The sequence below is a fragment of the Ochotona princeps genome, chromosome 1, assembly GCF_030435755.1.
Source record: "Ochotona princeps isolate mOchPri1 chromosome 1, mOchPri1.hap1, whole genome shotgun sequence".
Lineage (NCBI taxonomy): Eukaryota > Metazoa > Chordata > Mammalia > Lagomorpha > Ochotonidae > Ochotona > Ochotona princeps.
The window spans coordinates 112,919,943-112,945,231 of NC_080832.1; the positions used below are offsets into that span (position 1 = coordinate 112,919,943).

The window sequence follows — 25,289 nt, forward strand, 5'->3', positions numbered from 1 at the left end:
TTGCTTTGAGGTCTGCTGTCTGAAATTAATATAGCTGCTCCTGCTTTTAATGTGTATGTGTTTTTATATCTAAAGTGAATTTAGAAAATATGTAGAGATGAATCTTTTCAATCCACTGGCATAGTTTTTATCATTTATTATCTTTAGGAACTGATGTTTAAAGTGGTTATTGATAAAGTTAGATTAATAGCTGCTGTTTTGTGTTCATTATCTGTTTTTGTCCCTGTTTTCACTTTACATGCTTTTTTTATGACTTTGTACTTTTTGTTAATTTTTATTTTTTTATCTACTTGGCAGAGAGAGATAGAAATCTTCATCTTTATCAACTGGTTCACTCTCCAAATGCCCAAAACAGTCAACGCTTGGGTCAGTCAAAAGCCAGGACTGGGTCTGCAGTGTGGGTAGCAAAAACCCAGGAGTTGAGTCGCCTGCTGCCTCCCAGGATGCATATGCAGGAAGTTGGACCAAAAGCAGAGAAACCAGAACCCACAAGGTCCTCAGATATGGAATGTGGGCCCCGGAAGCTGTGCTTTATCCCACTGTTACCTCACAACACTTGCCCCCCCCCCCTTTTTTGGCTTAAAATGAGCATTCTCTGATTTAATTTTCTTTGCTTTTTGCTTTTTTTTCCCTTAATCTGCTCTCACTTTGCTGAGATGCCAGGAAAAAGATAATATTTAGAATTAGTCTGCCACATATTTTACTCTATTTCAGAAATTTCGCAGTCACATCTCTTTTTCTTTAACTCTAAGTAATGGTATAAATATGTTGTTTCTTTTTTAAGCTAATTTTCTAATACTCAACCAAGGGTATCTTGTTCTCCGCATGTTGCAGATAGGCCATATTTTAATTCAGTTATTTTTATCCGTGATTTATCTTTATTAGCAGAATTTGAGAATCACTCTTGTAAAATAATGCATATTTTAAATCCAGTAAGAGCCTAGCCTAACAGACTTTTAGTGTAAATAACTAATCCTAAATTATCTTTCAACTATAATATCTTTTTACTCAGCTTAGCTGTGTGATCACACATAATTGAACGCCACCCACTGACAAACAGTTATTTTAGTGGTTAAGTATAGAGATTAAGATCTGCTCTGTTAGTGAATATGGTATTGTGTTTGAACTGGCTTGTGTTGGAACCCTGAATGGAGGCTGAGTTACTGGGCGAGGAGCCAGTCACCTTCTGCTAAATGAATTGAGTCCAAAAGAGTCTTCCAAAACAGTTGTATTTGCTTTCCCATCCAGCTCCACATTCCAGGAAAGAAGGTTCAGTCATTAGGAAGTATATTCACAGCTTACTTTCCGTTGACGCCGGTCAATTCACAGTGGCTTTAGCAAATAATAAACTCAGCTCTCACCCTAGACACTTACTAATAGCCATGGGATTGAGTGGAGTCTGACAGTCTGGCAGCGGGGCTGCTCACAGCTGCCCCCACAGCACCTGAGCACAGACCTGGCTCCCCAGGAAGACATCCAAGGGATTTGATTCTAACTCATCTTGAGTGGATTCCATGTGCCATGGTAAAAAGAGAGAGAGAAAAGGGAAAAAAAATAAATAACCAGACTTTGGGATTAAATTGTAATAAATAAGTTGGCTGCACTTAAACTCAACTAATTGGTAGTTTTAAATTAAAAAGAAATGAAGCTTTCAAAACCATTGGTTTTTGAACAGAGTAATTCTAAATGACTTAGAATAAGGTGCACAAAAGACAGATCAGGGCCCGGCGGCATGGCCTAGCGGCTAAAGTCCTCGCCTTGAATGCCCCGGGATCCCATATGGGCGCCAGTTCTAATCCCGGCAGCTCCACTTCCCATCCACCTCCCTGCTTGTGGCCTGGGAAAGCAGTTGAAGACAGGCCAATGCATTGGGACCCTGCACCCGCGTGGGAGACCCAGAAGAGGTTCCTGGTTCCCGGCTTCGGATTGGTGCGCACCGGCCGTTGTGGCTCACTTGGGGAGCAAATCATCGGACGGAAGATCTTCCTCTCTGTCTCTCCTCCTCTCTGTATATCTAACTTTCCAATAATAATAAAATCTTTAAAAAAAAAAAAAAAGATCAAGGGTGCTGTGACTTAACAGGTAAAGCTGCAGCCTACATTGCTGGCATCCCCATTTGGGCATGGTTTGTGTCCCAGCTGTTCCACTTCCAATGCCACTCCCTGCTAAAGTGCCTAGGAAAGCAGCAGGGGAGAGTGGATATTCTTGGGTCCCTGTATCCACGTAGGAGACCCAGAAGAAGCTGCTGGCTCCTGTGCCAGCTTGGCCCAGTCCCAGCCACCATTGTACCCATATGAGGAGTAAATCAACAGATGGAAATCTCTTTGTCTCTGTCTCTGTAATTTTGGCTTTCAAATACATAAAATAATTCTTTTTTTAAAATAAAGAATGCAAAGTGATACATTAATATTTAACAGCACTGGGTGGTGGGAATATGAATGTTTATTCTCTCTTTTTTTTTAAGTTTTAAGCATTTTATTTAAAAAATTTTACAGCAAAAGTCCTGTGGTTTGATTGTACTTCCTGTCTCTTTCTGTCTTCAGTCATTAATTGCCTGACTTGGTGGATGCCTGACAGTTCATGCATTGCACGTCGTGTTTTGTTCTGGGTCTCCCTCATATAGACCCTTGCACTGGCACTGTTCCCCTGAGCTCCTTTTAGTAGTGAGTTTGTTGCTTTCATAGAAGAAGCTTGTATACAGTGCTATAGCTGGTTTGAGATACTGGGTCTTCCTCAAGGAGCTGCTTTTTAAATCAGGGAAGGAGTCAGTATGGTGGTATAGTAGGTTAAGCCACTACCTACAGTATGACATCCATATGGGATGTTCAAGTTCTGATCCACCTCCCTGCTGATGGCCTGTGAAGGCAATAGAGGATGGCCCATTGCTTAAGCCCCTGCGTCACATGGGAAACCCAGAGACTACAAGTTCAGACTGGCCAAACTCAGCTATTACCATCAGTGGAAGATTCTTTCTCACTCACTCTGTGCCTCTCTCACTCTCCCCCTATATCTCTCTATACTTTTTAATATTTATACTATTTAATATTTATTTGTCTTGGGTGCCAGTTCATGTCCTGGCTTCTCCACTTCCCACTCAGCTTCCTGCTTGTGGCCTGGGAAAGCAGCAAAGGATAACCCAGAGCCTTGGGACCCTACACCCATGGGGGAGACCAGGGAGAAACTCATAACTTCTGGCTTGGGATTGCCTTGGCTCTGGCTGTTACAGTCCATTCAGTGGATGGAAGACCTTCCCTATCCTTCTCTCTTTAAATCTGTCTTTCCAATAAAAATAAATAAGCTTTACCGAAGAGATTTTTGCTGCAGCAGCAGCAGCAACCAGGCACCGTTTGAGTGTCTCAGCGGCCTGTGGCCTTCCCCTCCTGAGCACTGGACGACTGCAGCAGCTTCAGCTTCAGGTTTCACTTCCTATGTGACCAGTAAATGTAGGGTTTCTGTTAGTATAGTCTCTTTACCAGGGTGGGAAATCTTTCTCAGAGGTCCCCAAGAGACATCCTGTCAGGAGCCAGGGACCCAGAAGTGGGTCCCAAAAGTTACAGAGGGGAGTGGGATTCATGGCGCCCAGCTCAGGTATAATTTTCCCTGTGGCGAGGCAACTGTCTGCCAGAACGTCGACCATGGACTGAAACCTTATTTCCTAAAGTAGCAGGCCCTAGTGCTCGTCCGACAGGCCTCTAGGCTTTTTGTTGTACAGTTCTCTTGACCACCAGCCTCAGGAACCGTCAGTTGGGACCAGCACAGTGGCTTATGGGCTAATCTTGCACCTACCAGCACTGGCATCCCATGTAGGCAGGGGTTCGTGTCCCAGCTGCTCCACTTCCCACACAGCTCCCTGCTTGTGACCTGGGAAAACAGTGGAGGATGGCCCAAAGCCTTGAATCCCTGTACCCACATGGGAGACCCAGAAAAAGCTACTGACTTCGATTTGACTCAGCTCTGACCATTGTGGCCATTTGGAGAATGAACCGGTAGATGGAAGATATCTCCCTCCCTCTCCTCTCTCTCTTCTCTTTGTTCTATGTCTCTCTGTAACTTTGTCTATCAAAACAAACAAAAACCAAAAAGACAAAAGCTGTTAGATGAGTGCCAGTGCCTGAGCATGTGCACATTTGGAGAAACAACCAGAGGGAAGAATGGGAATCTTGGTGTTTCCCTGGTGAGTTCAACCTCTCCCAGAAAACATTTCTATCTTGGGGAAACACCTCACAGAGAAAGGGACAATAGCTTTTGTTTTCTCTTTCTAGTAAGCAGGCAATTACTCAGATTTTTTTACTTGGCCAAAAGTACTAGAACTAATGTAGTTCAAAGTTTGCTGAATAATGAAAGACAATAGGTACTTTCTTTAGAATTTGCACTACTAGCTAAGAAGAGGTTTTAAATAAAGATTCTTTACCTAGATTAGGAGCTTTGGACATAGAGATTGAATTGTAATTACTTTCGTACTTCAAGAAAAAAAGGCCTGTCCCGGACACCTCCTTTACTGAACCTGATATGTACCCCAGATCACACCTTCACCCCACCGGACGGAGCCAGGTATCTGTCGGATATGCGCCTGACGCCCTGTGTGCAGGGATCATGTGAGGTACAAATATAGCCCCCTCTCAGGTTCCCTGAGGCCAAATCAAAGAGAGCTGGGAGAGGAAGGCTGCGCACAGGGCCACAGGGTCATGACTTGAAGCAGTGACGTGGGAACCTCCACCCGTGAGGAACACTCTTTCAGCAGTGCTGTGAGGTCCTCTTCTGACTAGTGGAGGGCCTTTCCTAAGGAAGCTGCTCAGTCTCAAGGTTGTATCCGTGTTTGTTTTCACCTAATTGGAAGGCAGAGCAGATCGCAGATCTGCTGCTTCATTCCCTAATGCTTGCAACAGCCAGTCCTGGGCCTAGCCAAATCAGGGAGCACCCGATTGGTGCCCTTGTGGGTGACAGAGCAAGTCAGATTGGAAGCTGAGTCAACATTTCCCAAAAGTACCTTGTAAGACCCACTGTGCCACAACACTCGCACCCAAATCTCAGCTAAATATAAGAATAGTTCTTTGCTTTTTACTTTAGGATGACTGGTCTGATCACTTTATTTATTTTTTTAAAGATTTATTTTATTTTTATTACAAAGTCGGATACACAGAGAGGAGGAGAGACAGAAAGGAAGATCATCTGTCCATTGATTCACTCCCCAAGCGGCCGCAACAGCCGGAACTGAGCTGATCCCAAGGCAGGAGTCTGGAGCTTCATCTGGGTCTCCCATGCAGGTGCAGGGTCCCAAGGCCTTGGGCCACCCTCAGCTGCTTTCCTAGGCCACAAGCAGGGAGCTGGATGGGAAGTGGAGCAGCTGGGACACAAACTGGCGCCCATATGGGATGCTGGTGCTTACAGGTAAAGGATTAGCCTGTTGAGCCATGCACTAGGCTCAGTTTATCCTGGACTTTACGCCAGAGTTGGTATGCTTCATGCAGAAAAGTCCTCTAAAGGAAAACAGAGATATAAGTGTCAAATGTGGAAATTACTGTTAATAAACAAGTTTTAAAAAATTACATGGTATTATAATATTGAATTGATTTATACCCTTAAAGTTTAGAGATGATTTTCTTTTCTAAACTTTTAGTTTCTTTAAGAAATAATAAGGCCCAGCGTGATAACCTAATGGCTAAAGTTCTCGCCTTGTACGTGTCAGGATCCCATATGGGCACCAGTTCTAATCCCGGCAGCTCCACTTCCCATTCAGCTCCCTGCTTGCGGCCTGGGAAAGCAGTTGAGGATGGCCCAAGGCTTTGGGACCCTGCACCTGTATGGGATACCTGCAAGAGGCTTCTGGCTTCAAATCGGCTCAGCTCTGACCATTGTGGCCACTGGGGAGTGAATCAGCAGACGGAAGATCTTTGTCCTCTTCTGTATATCCAATTTTCGAATAAAAATAAGTAAATCTTAAAAAACGCAGTAGTTTAATTAATTAAGTCGTGGCTGTAACCTCTGCCTGCAGCATTGGCATCCTGTATGGGAGCCAGTTTGAGTCCCAGTTGTTCCATATCTGCTCCAGTTTCCTGCGTGGGAAAGCAGCAGAGGATGGCTCAAGATCTTGGGCCCCTGCACTCAAGTGGGGCCAGATGAAGCTCCTGGCTCCTGGCTTTAGCCATTGCAGCCATTTGGGGAATAAACCTGCAGATGCAAGATTTCTGTGTTGGGCTCAGTGGCGTGGCCTAGCGGCTAAAAGTCCTCGCCTTGAACACACTGGGATCCCATATGGGCGCCGTTTCTAATCCCAGCAGCTCCACTTCCCATCCAGCTCCCTGCTTGTGGCCTGGGAAAGCAGTGGAGTAAGGCCCAATGCGTTGGGACACTGCACCCGTGTGGGAGACCTGGAGGAGGCTCCTGTCACCTGGCTTCGGATCGGCACAGCACCGGCCGTCGCGGTCACTTAGGGAGTGAATCATCAGACAGAAGATCTTCGTCTCTATCTCTGCTCCTCTCTGTATATCTGACTTTGTAATAAAAATAAATAAATGTTTTAAAAAAAAGATTTCTGTGTCTCTCTGTAACTCTGACTTTCAAATAAAAGTAAATAAATAAATTTTTAAAATAGGTTAAATACTAGCTTCTCAAGAGAATGTTCTTTCCCCTTTGCAGAAGAGACAGATGACGGCCTCTTTGAGTCTTTATTTATCCTTGGCCCTGTCAGGGCCCCCAGCTGCACCAGCCAGGGCTCCCCCATGCACATGTGCAGGCTGTAACTGTGTGGGTGGTAGTTTCAGGGGGCCCTGTAGCAGCCCACCCACCCTCTAAAGCAGTTTTTATTGATAATTCATAAAATACAAACTAGTTAGCTTTAGCTGGCTGTGAAACACAATTATTTTCCAGGAACAATTTAAATTATAAGGGTATATATTTGCATTCAAATGGACCATAGTCACAAGAGTATGGTTATAAAGAACTAATACGAACTTTAGAAATAATAATAATAATAATAAATAGGAAGTAGAAAAAACAGGTATGTTGGCAGAAGAAAGGAACAGAATTCCTTGAGGGATAATTAGTAAAAATTAATTTCAGAATATATAAGTCACCCGAAAGTATAAACATGTAAATCGGGTGGGGAACATACAAGAAGCAAAATCATTTCATCTGGCCCTGCTAAGGCAGTCTCAGCTGGGACTCAAAATTCACTAAGTCAGTTCAGACATGGTAATTTTTAAAATTGATTATTTTTGTGGCTCATGAATAATTTTATAAACCCTTGGTCAAAAAAAGGACCTGCTTTAAATCGGCTTCCATTATCTTTATTATGTATCTCCTTTTTTTTTTGAAAGATTTATTCATTTTATTACAGTCAGATATACAGAGAGGAGAGACAGAGAGGAAGATCTTCCGTCCAATGATTCACTCCCCAAGTGAGCCGCAACGGGCCGGTGCGCGCCAATCCGAAGCCGGGAACCAGGAACCTCTTCTGGGTCTCCCACGCTGGTGCAGGGTCCCAAAGCATTGGGCTGTCCTCAACTGCTTTCCCAGGCCACAAGCAGGGAGGTGGATGGGAAGTGGAGCTGCCGGGATTAGAACTGGTGCCCATATGGGATCCCGGGGCATTCAAGGCGAGGACTTTAGCCACTAGGCCACTCCACTGGGCCCTATTACATATCTCTTAACTGTTAGAGGGGCAAGCATTTGGTTACATCTCTGCTTGGGCCACCTACATCCCGTATCAATGCCTGGCTCCAATCCCAGCCCCCCTGTTTACATTCCAGCCTCCTGCTAATGCTCACCCAGGGAGGTAGCAGGTGATGTATGGAGTCCTTAGGCCTCTGCCCTCCAAGTGGGAGAAACAAATGGCGTCCTGGGCCTTGGCATGGGCCTGGCACACCGTTGTGCTCTATGGGCACTTGGGAAACAAGTCCGTGCATGAAAGATCTTACTCTCCGTGCTTCTCAAACACAGTGAAAGCAAAGCTTTTTTTTTTTTTTTTAGGTTTATTTATTTTTATTGCAAAGTCAGATGTACAGAGAGAAGGAGAGACAAAGAGGAGGATCTTCTGTCTGTTGATTCACTCCTCAAGTGACCGTAACCGAAGCTAAGCATATCCAAAGCCAGGAGCCAGGAGCTTCATTCGGGTCTCCCATGTGGGTGCAGGGTCCCAAGGCCTTAGGCCATACTCAACTGCTTTCCCAGGCCACAGCAGGGAGCTGAATGGGAAGTGGGACTGCCAGGATTAGAACCAGCGTCCATATGGGATCCTGGCACATACAAGGCGAGGACTTTAGTCACTAGGCTATCGTGCCAGGCCCAAAAACAAAGTTAAAAGAGCTGTTAACATTTCTGTCTATTTTATGCAAATTGAGTCTTAGCTGTATTTAAATATTTTTTTGGAATATTTTTTAGAATTTTTATATATTTATTTGATGGGCCCGCGTAGTCTCACCTGTGTAGGAGACCTGGAAGAAGTTCCTGGATCCTGGCTTCGGATTGGCACAACTCTTGCTGTTGTGGTCACTTGGGAGTGAATCATCGGACAGAAAATCTTCCTCACTGTCTCTCCTGCTCTCTAAAAATCTGACTTTGCTATAAAAATAAATACATCTTTTTAAAACTTTATTTATTTGAAAGGGAAGATTTACAGAGAGAAGGGGAGAGAGAGAGGTATTCTATCCTCTGACTGACTCCCCAAATGGCTGTAATGGCTGGAGCCTGAACCAATCTAAATCCAGGAGCCAGGAGCTTCTTCTGGGTCTCCCATGCAGGTACAAGGGCCCAAGGACTTGAGCTATCCTCTGCTTCTTTCCCAGGCCACAAGCAGGGAGCTGGATCAGAAATGGAGCAGCTGGGACATGAACTGACACCCATATGGGATGCTGGTGCTTGCAGGTGGAGACTTAGGCTACTATAGCATGGTTCCTGCCCAGTAAAAGTTACTTTTCTGGAGCCAGTTACTCTGGTACAGTGGCCTAGCTGGGGCCAGCAATGCCAGCATCCCAAACTGGAGCATGCATTTCAGTTTTAGCTATTTTATTTCCAATCCAGGTTTTGCTAAAGCACCTGGGAAGCCAATGAGTGGTAGCCCAGGTGCTAGGCTACCTGGCACGCCTGTGGGAGACCTGCCTGGAGTCTGGTTCTTGGCTTCAGCCCAGTTTAGCCTTGGCCATTTGCAGCCATTGGGGAAGTAAATCAGAGGAAGACAAAATGATGGTATGTCCCAGGCCCAGTGCATGTTTCAGAGTGCAGCAGATTCACAGAACCACAAGGGAGCTGCAGACTGCCTCACCTCAGCAGCTCCTTGCCGCCCTTGGAGTAAGGGCAGTTGCAGAGGCCCCGTTGAAATGGGCTGGGGGAGTGGGCAGCAGGAGCTGGGCCTTTTCAGAACATAGGAGTGATCTAGTTAGTAGTTAAGGAAAAGATACAGGCACAGCACCCCGCAAAGCCCCAGCTAAGCCACCTTCTGAATGTGTGGCACTTTCTGCAAAGTCCCCTAGCACCTTGGAACACCTACCAAATCACTTCAGATGAGAACTGTATAGACAGACTGTCCTGGTGAAGAATTTAAGTATGTTGAGATGTTCCAAGAGTAAATGCAAATGTTCTGTTTACAAGGAAGAGAAAATCATGGACACAAAAGTACACACAGTTGGAACAGGATGATTAAAAAAAAGTAGTAATGGGGCCGATATTGTGTAGTAGATTAAATAAGCCCCTGCCTGCAATGCTAACATCCCATATGGGTACCAGTTTGAAATGCCTCTATAACATTTCCGATTCAACTCCCTGCTACTGGCCTGGGAAGGCAGCAGAAGATGCCCCAGGTGCTTGGGCCTTGCACCCATGTGGGAGCCCTAGAAGAATTTCCTGACTACTGGTTTTGGATTGATCTAGCTCCAGCTGCTGTTACTATTTGGGAAGTGAACCAGAGAATAGAAGACCTCTTTGTCTCTCCTTCTCTCTGTAAAAATTAAAATATCTTTTTTTTTTAAAGGCATATTTACAGAGAGAACAGGGAGAAAGATCTCAGTCATCTGGTTCACTCTCAAGTGGCCACAATGGCCAGAGCTGAGCCGATCCAGAGCCAAGAGCTTCTTCCAGGTCTCCACAGAATGCAGGGTCCCAGCACTTGGGCCATCCTCTGCTGCTTTCCCAGGCCACAAACAGGAAGCTGGAAGGGAAGTGGAGCAGCCGGGACATGAAATAGCACTCATACGGGATCCTGGTACTAGGCCCTTCCTCCCTCCCTCCCTTTCTACCTACCTACCTTCCTTCCTTTTCTTTCTTTTTAAAAAAAGATTTACTTATTTTTATTGGAAAGGCGGATATACAGAAAGGAGGAGAGACAGAGAGGAAGATCTCCCGTCCAATGGTTCACTCCCCAAGTGAGCCGCAACAGGTGGAGCTGAGCCAATCCGAAGCCAGGAGCCAGGAACCTCTTCCGGGTCTCCCATGCGTTGCAGGGTCTCAAGGCTTTGGGCCATCCTCGACTGCTTTCCCAGGACGCAAGTAGGGAGCTGGATGGGAAGTGGGGCTGCCGGAATTAGAACTGGTGCCCATATGGGATCCCAGCGTGTGCAAGGCGAGGACTTTAACTACTATGCTATTGCGCTGGGCCCTCTTTCTTTCTTTTTTATAGGTTTATTTATTTTTATTGGTAAGGCAGATACAGAGAAGAGAGACAGAGAGGAAGATCTTCCATCCAATGATTCACTGCCCAAGCAGCTGCAACAGCCAGAGTTGTGCCAATCCAAAGCCAGGAGCCTGGAGCCTCTTCCAGGTCTCCCATATGGTTGCAGGGTCCAAGGCTTTGGGCTGTCCTTGACTGCTTTCCCAGGTCACAAGCAGGGAGCTGGATGGGAATTGGGGCCACCGGGATTATAACTCGTGCCCATATTGGATACTGGCACATGCAAGGTGAGGACCTTAGCTGCTAGGCTACCATGCCGAGCCTTTTTCTTTCTGTTAAGAAATCATCTTTAATGGATTAGAAAGTCTCACATCTAAACAACTATTCAAGGGCCTAAAGGAGTTAATACGTATTGAATACGTAGTGTGTTAATGTGTAATACGTATTGAGTACGTAGTGTTAATACATAGTGTGGCCTAGAGGCTAAAGTCCTCACCTTGAACGCCCTGGGATCCCATGTGGGCACCGGTTCTAATCCCGGCAGCTCCACTTCCCATCCAGCTCCCTGCTTGTGGCCTGGGAAAGCAGTCGAGGACGGCCCAATGCCTTGGGACTCTGCACCCACGTGGGAGAAACAGAAGAGGCTCCTAGCTCCTGGCTTTGGATCAGCTCAGCTCTGGCTGTTGCGGCTCACTTGGGGAGTGAATCATCGGACGGAAGATCTTCCTCTCTGTCTCTCCTCCTCTGTATATCTGAGTTTGTAATAAAAATAAATAAATCTTTATAAAAAAAAAAAAAAGAAAACTTCTCAACACCTGCTGAGGTCGCCCCTTCACTCTCCATCTGTGAGATAGCTCTGCATTTCCATCCTGGTAGCCTGTGCCTGTGTTACCCACTGGGTACTGGGCTCCTCCTACCTGAGGAACAGACAGCCAGAACCCAGTCAGCAAGGATCTTGGTCTTGTGGATTTTGCCTTCCAACTTGTTCGCTATTGCCATTTTGGGGTTCTGGTTAGGTGGTTGGGATGTATTTATTGGCATCATGGCCGGGATGGTGGTGGAGAGAGGCGAGGAGTTCTCCCTGCCCAGTGATCCTTCTGGGAGCCGCCACACCTGTGCCATGGCCCCCTGTGTGTGTTCGTTTGTTCTCTGTTCCACAGACTACTCCAGAAGATGCCCATCAAGGCCAACAAGCAGCCAGCAAGCAGAGTGTTCATTTTTCCCTTTGATTTTTTCAGGCTGGCGTAAAAGGGACATTGGGAAGACTAGTTGGGATTTTTGAGGTAAGTCTTTTAAAACCTTTGGTTAAAAATGGTATATTAATAACCTAATTAGGGACTATGCAATCTGTTTCACCTGATTGTCCAAACAGCAGCAGAAGCAGAGAATAAATGACATTCTCTCTTTTAAAGATTTCCTTTTATTTTACTACCCTATTCCTGCTTTTCTCTCTGCTCAAAAATGGAAGGAAAGATAGGTGCATGTAGAGAAAAGAGGAAAATTAGCATATGTAGCTATCCCAAGAGTGGGATAATAAGGAGCTCATCTGTGAGGCAGGTGTGAAACAGTGGATGATGAGCAGAGTAGGTTGGAAGGAGGGCAGTGTGCAGGGCACCCTGCTCGTCAGCCTAAATGCACCAGCAGTGTGGTGCCTCCATGCAGTCCCCATCGCCGTCCAGTTTAGTTTACATGTTGCTTGTTGAGAGGTTACGGCATTTGATGTTGGAGTTAGGGCAAAGAAAAGGAAAAAATGAGTATGCAAGTTCAGCTTTAGAACATACCCTAAATGAATTCAAATACAGTTGGCTTCAAGTAGGCCAGGAGAGGCGAGCGCTGGACCCAGCTGGTAAGTCACTGCTTGGGATGCTTGCATCCCATGTGCCAGTGCCCCGTTCCCATCTTGGCTACTCTGCTTCTGCTTCCTGCTGAGGCATATACCAGAAAGTGGCAAGGGAAGGCCAAAGTCCTTGGCTCCCTGCCAGGCATGTAGAGGCCCGAGACTGAACTCTGGATACCTGGCTTCAACCTGGTCCAGCCCCTACTGTTTCAGGCTTTGGAGAGAGAATCAGTGAGGGGACAATTATCTACCTGTCACCCTGTCTCTCAAATAACATGAAAAGAATAAATAGACCACGATTGTAGGATAAGACCAAGCCAAAGGACTCTCAGTTCCTAAGCGAAGGACAGCGCACACGAGTGGGTTTCATGCAAGTCGTCTCAGCTCTCCAAGGAAAACTCTTGTGCTGTCCTTGTCTTTGCCCCCTCAGAACCAGGAGAGGAAGCACAGGACGTACGTGTATGTCCTCATTGTCACAGAAGTACTGGAAGACTGGGAGGACTCTGTGAACATTGGTAAGTTGTCACCAGAGAACATCCCAGCCGTGGCAGCCTTTGCTACACCTTAGAGCGTCCTCTGGAGTCCAATGGGAGGTAACACCAGGCCGAGTCTTAGGAAGCAGGCATATGAATTTTTAACTGAAGAAACTTGGGTTTTGAACTGTTTGAGAGGTGGTTGTGTACATTGTCAGGAAATGGAAACATGTTGCATGAGAAATGAGAGCGCTTGTTCCTGTTGTCACCTGGCTCAGCTCTGGAAGGTTCTACATTTGTACCTTCTCTCTCCCCGCCAGGCCCTCCTTGGCTTTGGCCACCACTGGCTGAGCAGGACCCTGGTCATAACTCCTCATGGCACTCACTCGTATTGTTACAGGAAACTTTCAGTTTGGGGGTATAAGTTCTGTCCTGTAAAGGTGATCAGTAGAGGCCAAGTCAGAGAGGCCATGTCCAATTTTCTCCTTGGCACTGCCCTGTAGGGCCACACCACTTTCTCCTGGATCACTGCTGTGGGCCTGTCTAGTAAACATGCAGTGGTGGCAGTTTCATGTTTGATTCCTGTTGTGATTTTTTTTTTTTTTTTTTTGCCTCTGAATGAAATCCTATGCTAGAGAAGTATAGTTCCTGTGACGGACTGGCAGGCAGATAAAACTTGCTTACAAAACCCTGCCACAGTCCATGTGTGTGCTATGCCACCATGTCCCCCTCCCGCTGTTAACCTGGACAGATCATAGCTCTTCTCAGGACTTTGTATCTAACAGTGCTGCAGCATGCATGAACACCTGCACTTGGCATGGATGTGCTGAGTCCGGCTCCAGGACAGGAGGCAAGTGAGCTGTGGGCCTGTGCTCAAGCCGGGCTGCCACACACTTGTCAAGCTGACTGGGAAGGTACCAGTTGCTCTGGTAACCTCCAAACTCACCCTGCAGCTGGTGCTCCCACCACTGAGAGCTGCCCTAACTGAAATAATTTAAAATGTGAGAAATAGGACCCAGTATGGTGGCCTAGCATCTAGGCCATGATCCCATATGGGCGCCAGTTCTAATCCCGGCAGCTCTATTTCCCATCCAACTCCCTGTTTGTGGCCTGGGAAAGCAGTTGAGCATAGCTCAAAGCCTTGAGACCCTGTACCCGTGTGGGAGACCCAGAAGAAGTTCCTGGTTCCTGGCTGCAGATCAGCACAGCACCAGCCATTGCAGTCTCTTGGGGAGTGAATCATCGAACAGATCTTCCTCTCTGTATATCTGACTTTGCAATAAAAATAAAATAAATCTTTTTTTTTTTTTTAAAGATTTTATTATTATTGGAAAGCCGGATATACAGAGAGGAGGAGAGACAGAGAGGAAGATCTTCCATCCGATGTTTCACTCCCCAAGTGAGCCGCAACGGGCCGGTGCTCGCCAATCCGATGCCGGGACCAGGAACCTCTTCCGGGTCTCCCACATGGGTGCAGGGTCCCAAAGTCTTGGGCTGTCCTCGACTGCTTTCCCAGGCCACAAGCAGGGAGCTGGATGGGAAGTGGAGCTGCCGGGACTAGAACCGGCACCCATATGGGATCCCGGGGCTTTCAAGGCGAGGACTTTAGCCGCTAAGCCACGCCGCCGGGCCCAAAATAAATCTTTTTAAAAATGTGAGAAATAAGCCCACTGCAGCTTCCAGAGGGCCTTGCTGGCATTCTCCTTGCCCACTGAGAAATGGGATCTGGCCCATGTGAAACAGATGGCATTGTGGGACAGCAAATGAGGCTGCTGCTCACAGCAGTAGATTTCCATATTTTAGGGCTGCTTTGAGTCCCAGCCACTCTGGGAAGGCAGTGGAGGATAACCCAAGTGCTCAGACTCCTGCCACTCACTTTGGGACACACAGGTGCAGGTCCTGGCTCCCAGCTTCAGCCTGACCCAGCCCTGATGGTTACAGCCACTTGAGGAATAAAACAATGGATGGAAAAATCAGTTACTCTCTTTCTATCTCACTCTGCTTTCAAATAAATACATCTTTTCAGAGAATTAACAATAGTAAAGGTAGCATTGCTGGCGGGGGTGCCGTGAGATGAGTGGAAATGAGCGGCATAGCCCTTGAGGAAAGCCTCTGGGCAGTGTGTATATGAGCCATCCAACCTTCAGATGCTTTACTCTTAGCTGTTGTGGTAGGGATCTTTATCTAAAAAAAATTTTTTTTAAAGATTTATTTATTTTATTACAAAGTCAGGTATACAGAGAGGAGGAGAGACAGAGAGGAGTATCTTTCGTCCGATGATTCACTCCCCAAGTGAGCTGCAACGGCCGGTGCTGCGCCAGTCCGAAGCCGGGAACCAGGAACCTCTTCTGGGTCTCCCACGCGGGTGCAGGGTCCCAAAGCTTTGGGCCGTCCTCAACTGCTTTCCCAGGCCAGAAGCAGGGAGCTGGATGGGAAGTGGAGCTGCCGGGATTAGAACTGGCGCCCAAATGGGATCTCGGTGTGTTCAAGGTGAGGACTTTAGCTGCTAGGCCACGCTGCCGGGCCCTAAAAAATTTTCAAATTTAAAAAAATTAATCAAGGAGAAAGTTTTGTTTTTGTTTTTAAAGATTTATGTTATTTGGGCCCGGCACAATGGCTCAGTGGTTAAATCCTCACCTTGCACATCTGGGATCCCAGATGGGTGCTGGTTCATATCCCAGATGCTCCACTTCCTATCCAGCTCCCTGTTTGTTGCCTTGGAAAGCAGCAGAGAGTGACCCAAAGCCTTGGGACTCTATACCCATGTGGGAGACCCAGAAGAAGCCCCTGGCTCCTGGCTTTGGATCAGCTCAACTCCAGCTGTTGTGATCACTTGGAGAATCAGCCAGTGGACAAAAGATCTTTTTGTCTATCTCCTTCTCTCTCTGTAACTCTGACTTTCCAATACAAATGAACAACAAAAGTTATGTTATTTGAAAGACAGAGTTACAGAGAGAGGAAAAGAGAGATCTGTTTATTGGTTCATTCTCTGAATAGCTGCTTTGGCTAGGACTGGGTCAGGCCAAAGCTAGGAAATTCTTCTGTCCTTCCCATGTGGGCACAGGAGCCCAAGCAGTTGGGTTCCTCCACTGTCTTCCCAGGCAAATTAGCAGGAAGCTGGTTTGGAAGTGGAGCAGTGGGAACTAGAACCCGTACCCATATGGAATGTTAACACTGCAGGTAGAGGCTTTGCTCACTAAACCACAGTGCCAGCCCCGACTTTCTTTAAAAATATATTATTTAAGCTAAAATTATAACCAAATTGTAGGTGACTGATGTTCAAAGATAGGAAAATGAGTAACTGTATGACAGTACACCCATCCCAGACATTATGATGTACTGTAGCTATTAAATGTCACATTTTTTATAACATAGAATATTGCTTAAGAAACAACATGAAGGGACTGTTGCTGTGGTATGGTGGGTAAAGCCACCACCTGCAGTGGCATCATCCTATATGGTGGCAGTTCATTTACCAACTGCTCCACTTCTTTTTTGGTTTTGAAGATTTATTTATTTTTATTGGACAGGCTATAGGGAAGCAGACACAGAAAGATCTTCTATCTGGTTCACTCCCCAAGTGACTACCATGGCCAGAACTAAGCCAATCAGAAGCCAGAAGCCAGGAGCCAGGGGCTTTTTCCGGGTCTCCAGTACAGGTGCAGAGTCCCAAGTCATTGGGTCATCTTCCACTGCTTTCTTAGGCCACAAGCAGGGAGCTGGATGAAATAGAGTAATTGGGACACAAATGGCTGCCAAAATGGGATCCTGGCACTGGCAAGGGGAGCCATCGTGCCAGACCCGAACTGTTCTTCCTCTGGTCCAGCTCCCTGCTAATGCACTTGGGAGAGGAGTGGAGAGTGGCTCAAGTGCTTTGGTCCCCTGCACCCATGTGGGAGACCCGGAAGAAGCTTCGGACTCAATCTTGAGGGGGAAAAATAAAAGGAAACAGTATGAAGTGAAGAAGAAGCAGTTAACAATTAAAACGCAAACTCTTAACAGTGCATACCGTGTGCCAGATGCAGTTCAGGATCGTCCTGCAGGGAGCACAGCCTGTTATCTGTGTTCTCTAGGCAAGGTAACAGGGACACAGAGAAGCTTGGATGTTTGCCCAGCGTCACACAGCTCAGTGGGGCCCCGCAGGTGGGCTGCAGGGTCCTGGTTCGGGTGGGAGAAGGCTCACTGCACATTTTCACAAACTTCTAGGCTGAGAAACTTGCTTTTTTTTTTTTTTTTCTCTTCTGTGCTGACTTCTTTCACTTTCTGCCTCCACAGGAAGGAAGCGGGAATGGTTTAAAATAGAAGATGCCATCAAAGTGCTGCAGTGTCACAAGCCCGTGCAGGCGTCGTATTTTGAGACGTTGAGGCAAGGCTACTCTGCCAACAATGGCACCCCTGTCGTGGCCACCACGTACTCGGTTTCCCCTCAGAGCTCCATGTCGGGCATCAGATGACTGAAGGCTCCCGTAAGAGCAGTGGAAGTGGGAAACTAGACTGAAGTGAGGATCTTCCCTCTCCCCTGGCTCTTCCCACCTTTCCTCCGCGGCCTCCTCTTTCTAACACGGCATGACGGGCAGCAGAGAAGGGGGTCCTGGCGGTGCTGCTGCCTGCCGGGGTTAGCACTGGGGCTGCTTCTTGTTCTCTCCAGGGGTGGGGTGGGTCTGTAAGTGTAAGTACTTTGTGCATGCTCTGTCTCTCCCCTCTCCCTCCCTGCAGGCCTTGGAAGAGAGGCCAACAGCCTCTCCCCACCTTGCGTTCCGCAGTATTCCTGTGGGCCTCAGCCCAGTCCTGGCCAGAGAGTTTTCTTTTATTCTTTTTTCTTTTCTTTTCTTTTTTTTTAATTAAAAGATACCAATGTGAGAAAACTTTTCAAGAATTTGTCCTGTAGTGTGCTGTTTGGCCCCGTAGGTGGTCATTTTCACTGCAGGATGCATTTATCTACACATTATATTCTGGACATATAATATGTAAATAAATGCTTTTAGAAAGAGAAACTTAGTGGTTTGATTTTTCAAGTTTTTTTTTTTCTTTTTTAATTCAGTGTATTTCTGAAATTGAGAACCTCACAATTCATTTACCTTTCATTGTGTGAGGCTAGGCAGTGACAAGGCAGGTTTCCCAGTCTGCCCTTGCCCAGTCAGCGAGGACACATTAGCGACCCCCGTGCTCCCAGGGCTCCCGGCCATTTCCCTCAGCTGGCTTTCCATGCCAAGGAAGAAACAGGAAGAGACCAGTTGGCTCAGCCTGGATCCGGAATAGCAGTGCTAGATGTTGGATTCTGCCTTCTGTGTGGCCAGCGGGCTTCCGGCTGGATTCCTGGGATGACGGAGCCTCAAGCCCAGCTTGTGTTCTGTGGCTTTGGGATCTGTTCCATAATGCTTCTTCCTGCTGCCAGCGGCCGTTGCTCTCGTCCATGCGGGCCTCACACCGTGCGGAACGGAGGCATCAGCTGTGTGCGAGGTTATGCTCCCCACACCTGGTGACCAGATCCAGTTTCTGAGTAGAACCAGGTCCGGGAGCTCACGTGGTGACATCACAGCACTTGGGGTCACACCTGGGCGCACGCTCAGAGGTGCCGACTGTGCTCCCAGCAGGACATGCGAAGTCCAGTCCTCACAAGAGGCCTCGGAATGCTTCCTCGGAGCAGCTGTGTGACCCGCCGCGGCAGGCTGCGGACCTCCTCACTGGCTTCTGATGCAGGTTTCCTGCTGGCTTATTTGCCAATTGTGTTGTTTAGTTGAGAAGTGAAAGTGTCTTGAAAAGGGTCTTGCTGTGGGGGGTGGGGGGGTGGGGGACACTGATTGATCCCTGGCTTGGGACAGGAGATTGTTGCTATACCTCTAGTGACATCTCCTTTGTCAAAACATAGCCAAGATGTGAAACTAAAATCATAGTTCTTTATTTAAGGATTCTAATAAATACTAAACTTTGAAAAGCTGTTTTCTTCGTTCCCACTACAAGAATCCGTGTATCTGCTAGAGCTGTCATGGAGTGTTGGGCGTTTGTGGAGACATCAGTGGAGGAGTTTTAAATCTTGCTGCCTGTTCTCAGTTTGCATCCTTCTTCACAGAGCCAGCAGTTTTCTTGGGCGACCCTCATACCTCCTGGAAAGGAGTTCAGTCCCAAGCAAGGTCCGGGCCAGAAACAGCATCGTAAGATTTAAGTCCAAGCACACTCGCTGTTCCCGTGTCCTGCTTAAAAGTGAACAGGCGGCCACCTGTCACCTGACCTGGAGCACCTTGAGGCTCCGTGCATATAGATGAGTGAGGGGAGAGTGAGATGAGTGCTGAGCAGAGTCAGTATCGCCTGCCTTCCCTGGGGAACCCCTCTCCTGACATGGGCCTGACGGCCACTGGCAGCCACTAGCCACCAGCATCTGTGGGCTCCTCAATGCCCAGAGGAGTTGTTGGGTTGCTGTACCAATGTGCTCTGTCCACAAGCGCCGTTGAGATGGTTATCTGTGTCTTTGGGTCAGGAAAGTAAACGTTAGTGACTTGATTGAGGCCTGTTAATACAGTCAGCTAGAGAGACTTCAGGTGCCATCCTCCCTGACAAAGAGAGGCTTTGTCCCGTACCAGAGCTGTTGCCCTGGGAAAGCAGCGTTGATGGTTTTTACTCCCTGGCACCATCCACGGTGGCTGCTTTTGTTGATGTGTAGTTAAGAGTCCTGCATGGCAGACGAGGGTGGGTGCCTGGCTGGAACAAGCTTGGTCTCCAGTGAGCTTGCTTGCAGAACATCTCATTGACATTGATTGGCCATTAATTCCACCACAGCTGGCCTTCTTCAGCCTTGATGGGAACAGACCCTGCGTTCAAGACAGACTCCCACCTAGTCCCTTGCTCATGTGAATTTACAGCTGCTGGATTCTGGTTGTTACTAAAACATACATGACAGCCTACCGTATTCAGGGTAGAGAAGAAGTGGTGGGGGGTTTTATTAAAATTCATTTTAAGCTTGTAAATCACTGATATTTGGAAAACGTCAGATCATATCAGCTCTGTGGAGCAGGACTTAAGAGTGTGGAGGGGTGGAAAGGGAGTTGGGAGAAGAAAGGGGTGGGAGAGAGGCAGGCAGGGCGGCCATCACAGGAAATAGTACGGTCCATGAGACAGGAGTTATGATTTTTCTCATAGCAAACCTGACAGTATGGAAGAGTTAATGAATCGATTGAGTCTGTTTGTACAAGTGTCTTCTGCCTGCATGCCCTTCCTGGAGAGGGCCCCTTGCTTGCGGGGCGAGGCTGAGCCATCTGGCCGGATCAAAGGCTGCGGGAGCCTCAGCTGCCCTGGGACCCTGGGAGGCCAGCAGGGGCGGTGCGGCAGGACTTCCGCCCTCTGAGTGTGCCGGTGCCCACCCTGCAGGGAGCAGTGCCCTGGCGCCCGACCCTCACAGCCTCAGGGACCAGAACAGGAGGCTGGTAAGTGTTCCTGCGTGGGCAGTGCCTTCGTGACAAAGATGCATTTTCTGTTTTGACATTATAAGTCAGCCCACATGAAGTCTCTTAGGCTTGCTTGGAAGGAAATACTCATTTTTGTGCTTTGCTGGATTTTTTTTTGTTTCCAAGAAGAAGAAAAGATCTGTGCAAAACTGTTCCTCCTCCTTTCCCACTGCCTGCTCGCTCGCTGCAATCCCTTAACGGGAGGTGTGGGCAGTCTTCGGCTCGTGTACACGCCATGTGTCAGACTTCACACACTTGTCACAGCTGTCTCTGCATGTTCGTGCCTTCACGGGAGTCGTAGTCCTCATGTTCTTTCTGGGTTTCTGTTTGTATTAACTATTTAACCTGAGCCACATGCACTTACATAGTTATCAAAAAGGATTTCCATATTCATTGTGATATTTTCCCCCACAGTTATGTGATTGTCATGTTCCTGAAGCGTACTTACAGCCCGTCCTGGTCTGAAAGTGGAAATCCCGGAGTCTCCACTTTGTGCTTAAAGAGAAGTGCAGGGCTCGGCGGCGTGGCCTAGCGGCTAAAGTCCTCGCCTTGAAAGCCCCGGGATCCCATATGGGCGCCGGTTCTAATCCCAGCAGCTCCACTTACCATCCACCTCCCTGCTTGTGGCCTGGGAAAGCAGTCGAGGACGGCCCAAGGCATTGGGACCCTGCACCCGCGTGGGAGACCTGGAAGAGGTTCCTGGTTCCCGGCTTCGGATCGGCTCGCACCGGCCCGTTGCGGCTCACTTGGGGAGTGAATCATCGGACGGAAGATCTTCCTCTCTGTCTCTCTTCCTCTCTGTATATCTGACTTTGTAATAAAAAATAAATAAATCTTTAAAAAAAAAAAAGAGAAGTGCAGACGTGGCTGTCAGTGATGGTGGAACTTCTTAGTGGTCCCATCCACGTTGCAGCTTCCCAAAAGAGAGGGCCAGGCAGGACAGGGAGGGAGCAGGCTGTCTGGCAATGATTATTAAACAATGCCAGCAGCTCTCCTAGGTCTCATTCTTATAAATTCTGAGAAACATCAGACCCAAGACCTTGATTCTCACTGCTCATTTGGGGTGCCCTCATTTCTATGACTCCCAATGGATGGGACAGTGGGAGACTTCCCAGTTGCATAGCTTCCGTGTTAGTGGCTCTGCCTGGTGTCCACCAGGTGGGTGGGAGTGGGCAGGGTACCACCCAGAACCAGAATTCGCATTAATCTCCCTGGGTGCGAAGGCTGTGTCTTCCATTGTTGCTTTCATGGAAAGCCAGTGACAGACTCAAGCTAGTGGGATTAGAAATGGTTTACGTGAGGTCAACAGCCAGCCGGCAGGTCCTGGCTGGGGGTGAGGGCGGTGGTCAGCTACTCTCTTTGGAGGCGCCAGTCTTTCAGCCTGGCCCCCTCAGAGCTGTTAGTACCTCAGCGGGCAGCTGAGGAAATGAGGCTTCTCGCCTTGCCTTCAGTCCCATTGCCATCTTCCTGGTTCCCTTAAGCCTTGGACAGCAGGAGGGGAGGCTAGCCTGTTGTGCTGCTTTGGGCACACTCCGGCTTGAGACTGCCACCTGGGGAGGTGAATCCCGCAGGTCAGGGGGAAACTGCTGAAGAAGAAAGTGATTTCACCAAAAAAGCAAGATTCTTACTAGGAAGCTGGAGAGCCAATGTTTTTGTCCCCACAGATCTTCCATGCACTGGCTCACTCTGAGTGGCCATGCCAGCCAGAAGCCAGGCTGTTGTGAAGCTAGGATTCAGGAGCTTCCTTGGGATCTCCCATGAAGATGCAGCATCCCAAGGCTTTGGGCCAACCTCCGCTGCTTTCCCACACCTCAAGCAGGGAGCTGAATGGGAAGTGAAGCAGCTGGGACATGAACCGGTGCCCAAATGGGATGCAGGTAGATGACTAGCCAGATGAGCCCCTCTTCCCAGTTCTTAACCATGAAACTTCGCTAACTTCTACATGAGAATCCTGATCAGAGGCTTTAAAAGCTTGAAGATCTGCAGCTTTACCATTCTGATGTGCTCCTTACCCCACAGCCAGGCCAAGCATGATGGCTGCATAAATCACTACGTCGAAGACCAGCACCCCTGGTCTGCACTGGCCCTCGACTTAGTCTCCCATCAACTGCGGAAGAGCCTTTTCTAAGAATTTGGAGCCATGCAATAAAATAGCTTTTGGGGGGTTCAAGGTCCAGACTAGGACCCTATGCTTAAATAAATAAATTTATTTATTCAAGGGCCCAGTGCTATGGCTGAATGGCTAAACCCTCACCTTGCCAATGCTGGGATTCCATGCAGGCACCAATTCAGGTCCCAGCTGTTCCGCTTTCCTTCCAGCTCCCTGCTTGTGGCTTAGGAAAGCAGTCAAGAATGGCCCAAAGCCTTAGGACTCTGCCTCTGCGTGGGAGACCTGGAAGAAGCCCCTGGCTCCTGGCTTTAGATTGGCTCAGTTCTGGCTGTTGCAGTCATCTGGGGAATGAACCTGCAGATGTAGGATCTTTTACTCGCTCTCTCCTTTTCTTGGTAAATCTGGTCTACTTTTTCAATAAAAATAAATTTTTTTAAAAAGTTATTTATTCAGGGGGCCCTGCGCGGTGGCCTAGCAGCTAAAGTCCTCGCCTTGAATGCACCAGGATCCCATATGGGTGCCGGTTCTAGTCCCAGCAGCTCCACTTCCCATCCACCTCCCTACTTGTGGCCTGGGAAAGCAGTTGAGAACGGTTCAAAGCCTTAGGACCCTGCACCTGTGTGGGAGACCTGGAAGAAGTTCCTGGCTCCTGACTGGATTGGCGCAGCACCGGCCGTTGCTTGGGGAGTGAATCATTGGACAGAAGATCTTCCTCTCTCTGCTCCTCCTCTCTGTGCATCTGACTTTGCAATAAAAATAAATAAATCTTTTTTAAAAAGTTATTTATACAAAACACAGACTGACATATTTCGTTCATGGCTTCCTTCCCCAAATGGCCACAACAACCAGGGCCAGGCTGAAGCCAGAAACCCAGAATCTTATCTTGGTCTCTGTCATGAGTGGGAGGGACCCAAGTACATGAGCCAACTTGTGCTGTCTTCCCATTGCCTGAGCAGAAAGCTGGAGTAGAAATGGGACAGCTGGGGCTCAAACGGTCTCCTGTGGACTGCCAGCATTACAGGCATCAGCTTAACCTGCTGTATTACAACCAAACCTTAACATCAAAGTCTAAATTCTTTAGATTGCCTTAGGAAAAAAATGCTAAGTGCCAGGCCTCACAACTGCACCTGTTTGCCTGTCACTGGCAGGAGTGCCTGGCGGTCCCTGTGGGGATTTATTGAACCTGTGCTCCCTAGTACTCTGCTCCTCAGTTAAGGACATTCCCCTAAAACCATGACGCTCTCTGGTGCCCTCCCAGACCTTTCTCAGGCCACTGAGAAGGCTTTCCAGTGCTAAACCCTGGTCCTTCATTAATCAGTGAACCAAAGGACACTTACGATTAGTTACACAGTTCCAATAGGGTAACATGAATCTCACAGACCATGAACAGGGCAGAGAACAGATGGGGCCGCTCACACAGCCTCCCCAGGGAACAGGGCAGAGCGTGGCTGGAGAAGTTTCCACAGGCTGAGTGAGAACCTGTGCCATGGCTTCTCTGCACAGGGTGGGAGGTGGGGGGAGCCACGGGTGCCTCAGCCTCAGCTCTTACAGAAACCTATCACCTCTTCCCTGCTGCCAGCAGGGAGCAGTTCTGCTCAGAAGCTCCTGCTGCTGCCCATGTTTTGCCGAGGCCCCTGAAGAGCTCATCCTTTCCCTTCCACCCGTGAGTGGACAGTAAGTGTTGGGTCTGGAGGTGGTGGCCTCCGTCGCAGTGAGGGACCTGTCTGTTTTGCTGACTCACTGAAAGCTTCAAGCAGGTGTTTCAGCAGGGCTAGGATTGGTGGTTAGAAGAGTTAGAAGTAGGGCCCGGCGTGATAGCATAGCAGCTAAAGTCCTCGCCTTGAACACCCTGGGATCCCTTATGGACACCGGTTCTAATCCTGGCGGCCCTGCTTCCCATGCAGCTCACTGCTTGTGGCCTGGGAAAGCAGTCGAGGATGACCCAAAGCTTTAGGACCCTGCACCTGCATGGGAGACCCAGAAGAGGTTCCTGGCTGCTGGCTTCAGATTGGCTCAGCCTCAGCAGTTGCGGCCACTTGAGGAGTGAATCATGGAAGATCTTCCTCTCTGTCTCTCCTCCTCTGTATATCCGCCTTTCCAATAAAAATAAGTAAATCTTAAAAAAAAGAAAAGTAAAACTGCCGGTGCCAGTGTGTGTCCTAATGAAGCCGGGGCATCAGAAACCCAGCCTTTTCTTTGGGAAGCTTGTCTTCCGGCCTGTCCCATGACCTTGGTGGGAGATATGAGTCCTGAGGGGGTCTCAAGGCCCCAGCCATGTTGGCACCACTGTGAGTGCTAAGGACTGCCGGTGGTGCCTCCATTGGTGCCTGAGAGATGGAGTAGGGTGCTCTTCCCCCGAGGCATGCTGGCCATTCCCCGTCTCCTCTCAGCCAGCTCAGCAGGGTCGCCGGGGAACCCCAGGGATTGAGGCAAAGTTGCCCCCATGTGTCTAGTTGAAGTTGAAGTCTAGCACCTTCTTCTTGTTGCTTGTACACTTTAGCTGAGGCTTCTATGGCTGGTGATTGTCTTCAGAACTGAGCCAGGGCCCTGTGTGCCCAGGGGGTTTTATCACTGTAACAAGGTGGAACACAGGACAGCCAGCAGGCTATGGCATCTTGGAAGAACATGGCAAGGTCAACTGCAGTGGAACTCGGCTAAACTGAGGGTGCACACAGTGGACCACACGGGACCCTGGGGAGGGGTGCACATGGTGGCACCCGTGGGGAAGGAGGCCTTGGTTGTGCTGTCTCCTGGCCCCTGGTCATTGCCGGGTCACGGCACTGCCTTGTCCCGCACGCCCTACCTGTGTGGTCTTGGGCTCTGTTGCGCG

The 25,289-nt window shown here is 48.3% G+C and overlaps 1 protein-coding gene across 1 annotated transcript in view; it reads left to right on the top strand.

Annotated features, from left to right (window-relative positions):
- Positions 1-18,845, top strand: part of NUDT3 (nudix hydrolase 3) — a 91,204-nt gene extending 72,359 nt beyond the window's left edge. The window contains exons 3-5 of the mRNA XM_004590286.2: positions 11,839-11,883; positions 12,868-12,952; positions 17,186-18,845. Of these exons, the coding sequence (XP_004590343.1) occupies positions 11,839-11,883; positions 12,868-12,952; positions 17,186-17,364 (309 nt within the window). The 3' untranslated portion in view covers positions 17,365-18,845. The remainder of the gene's footprint in view (positions 1-11,838; positions 11,884-12,867; positions 12,953-17,185) is intronic.
- The last annotated feature ends 6,444 nt before the right edge of the window (positions 18,846-25,289 follow it).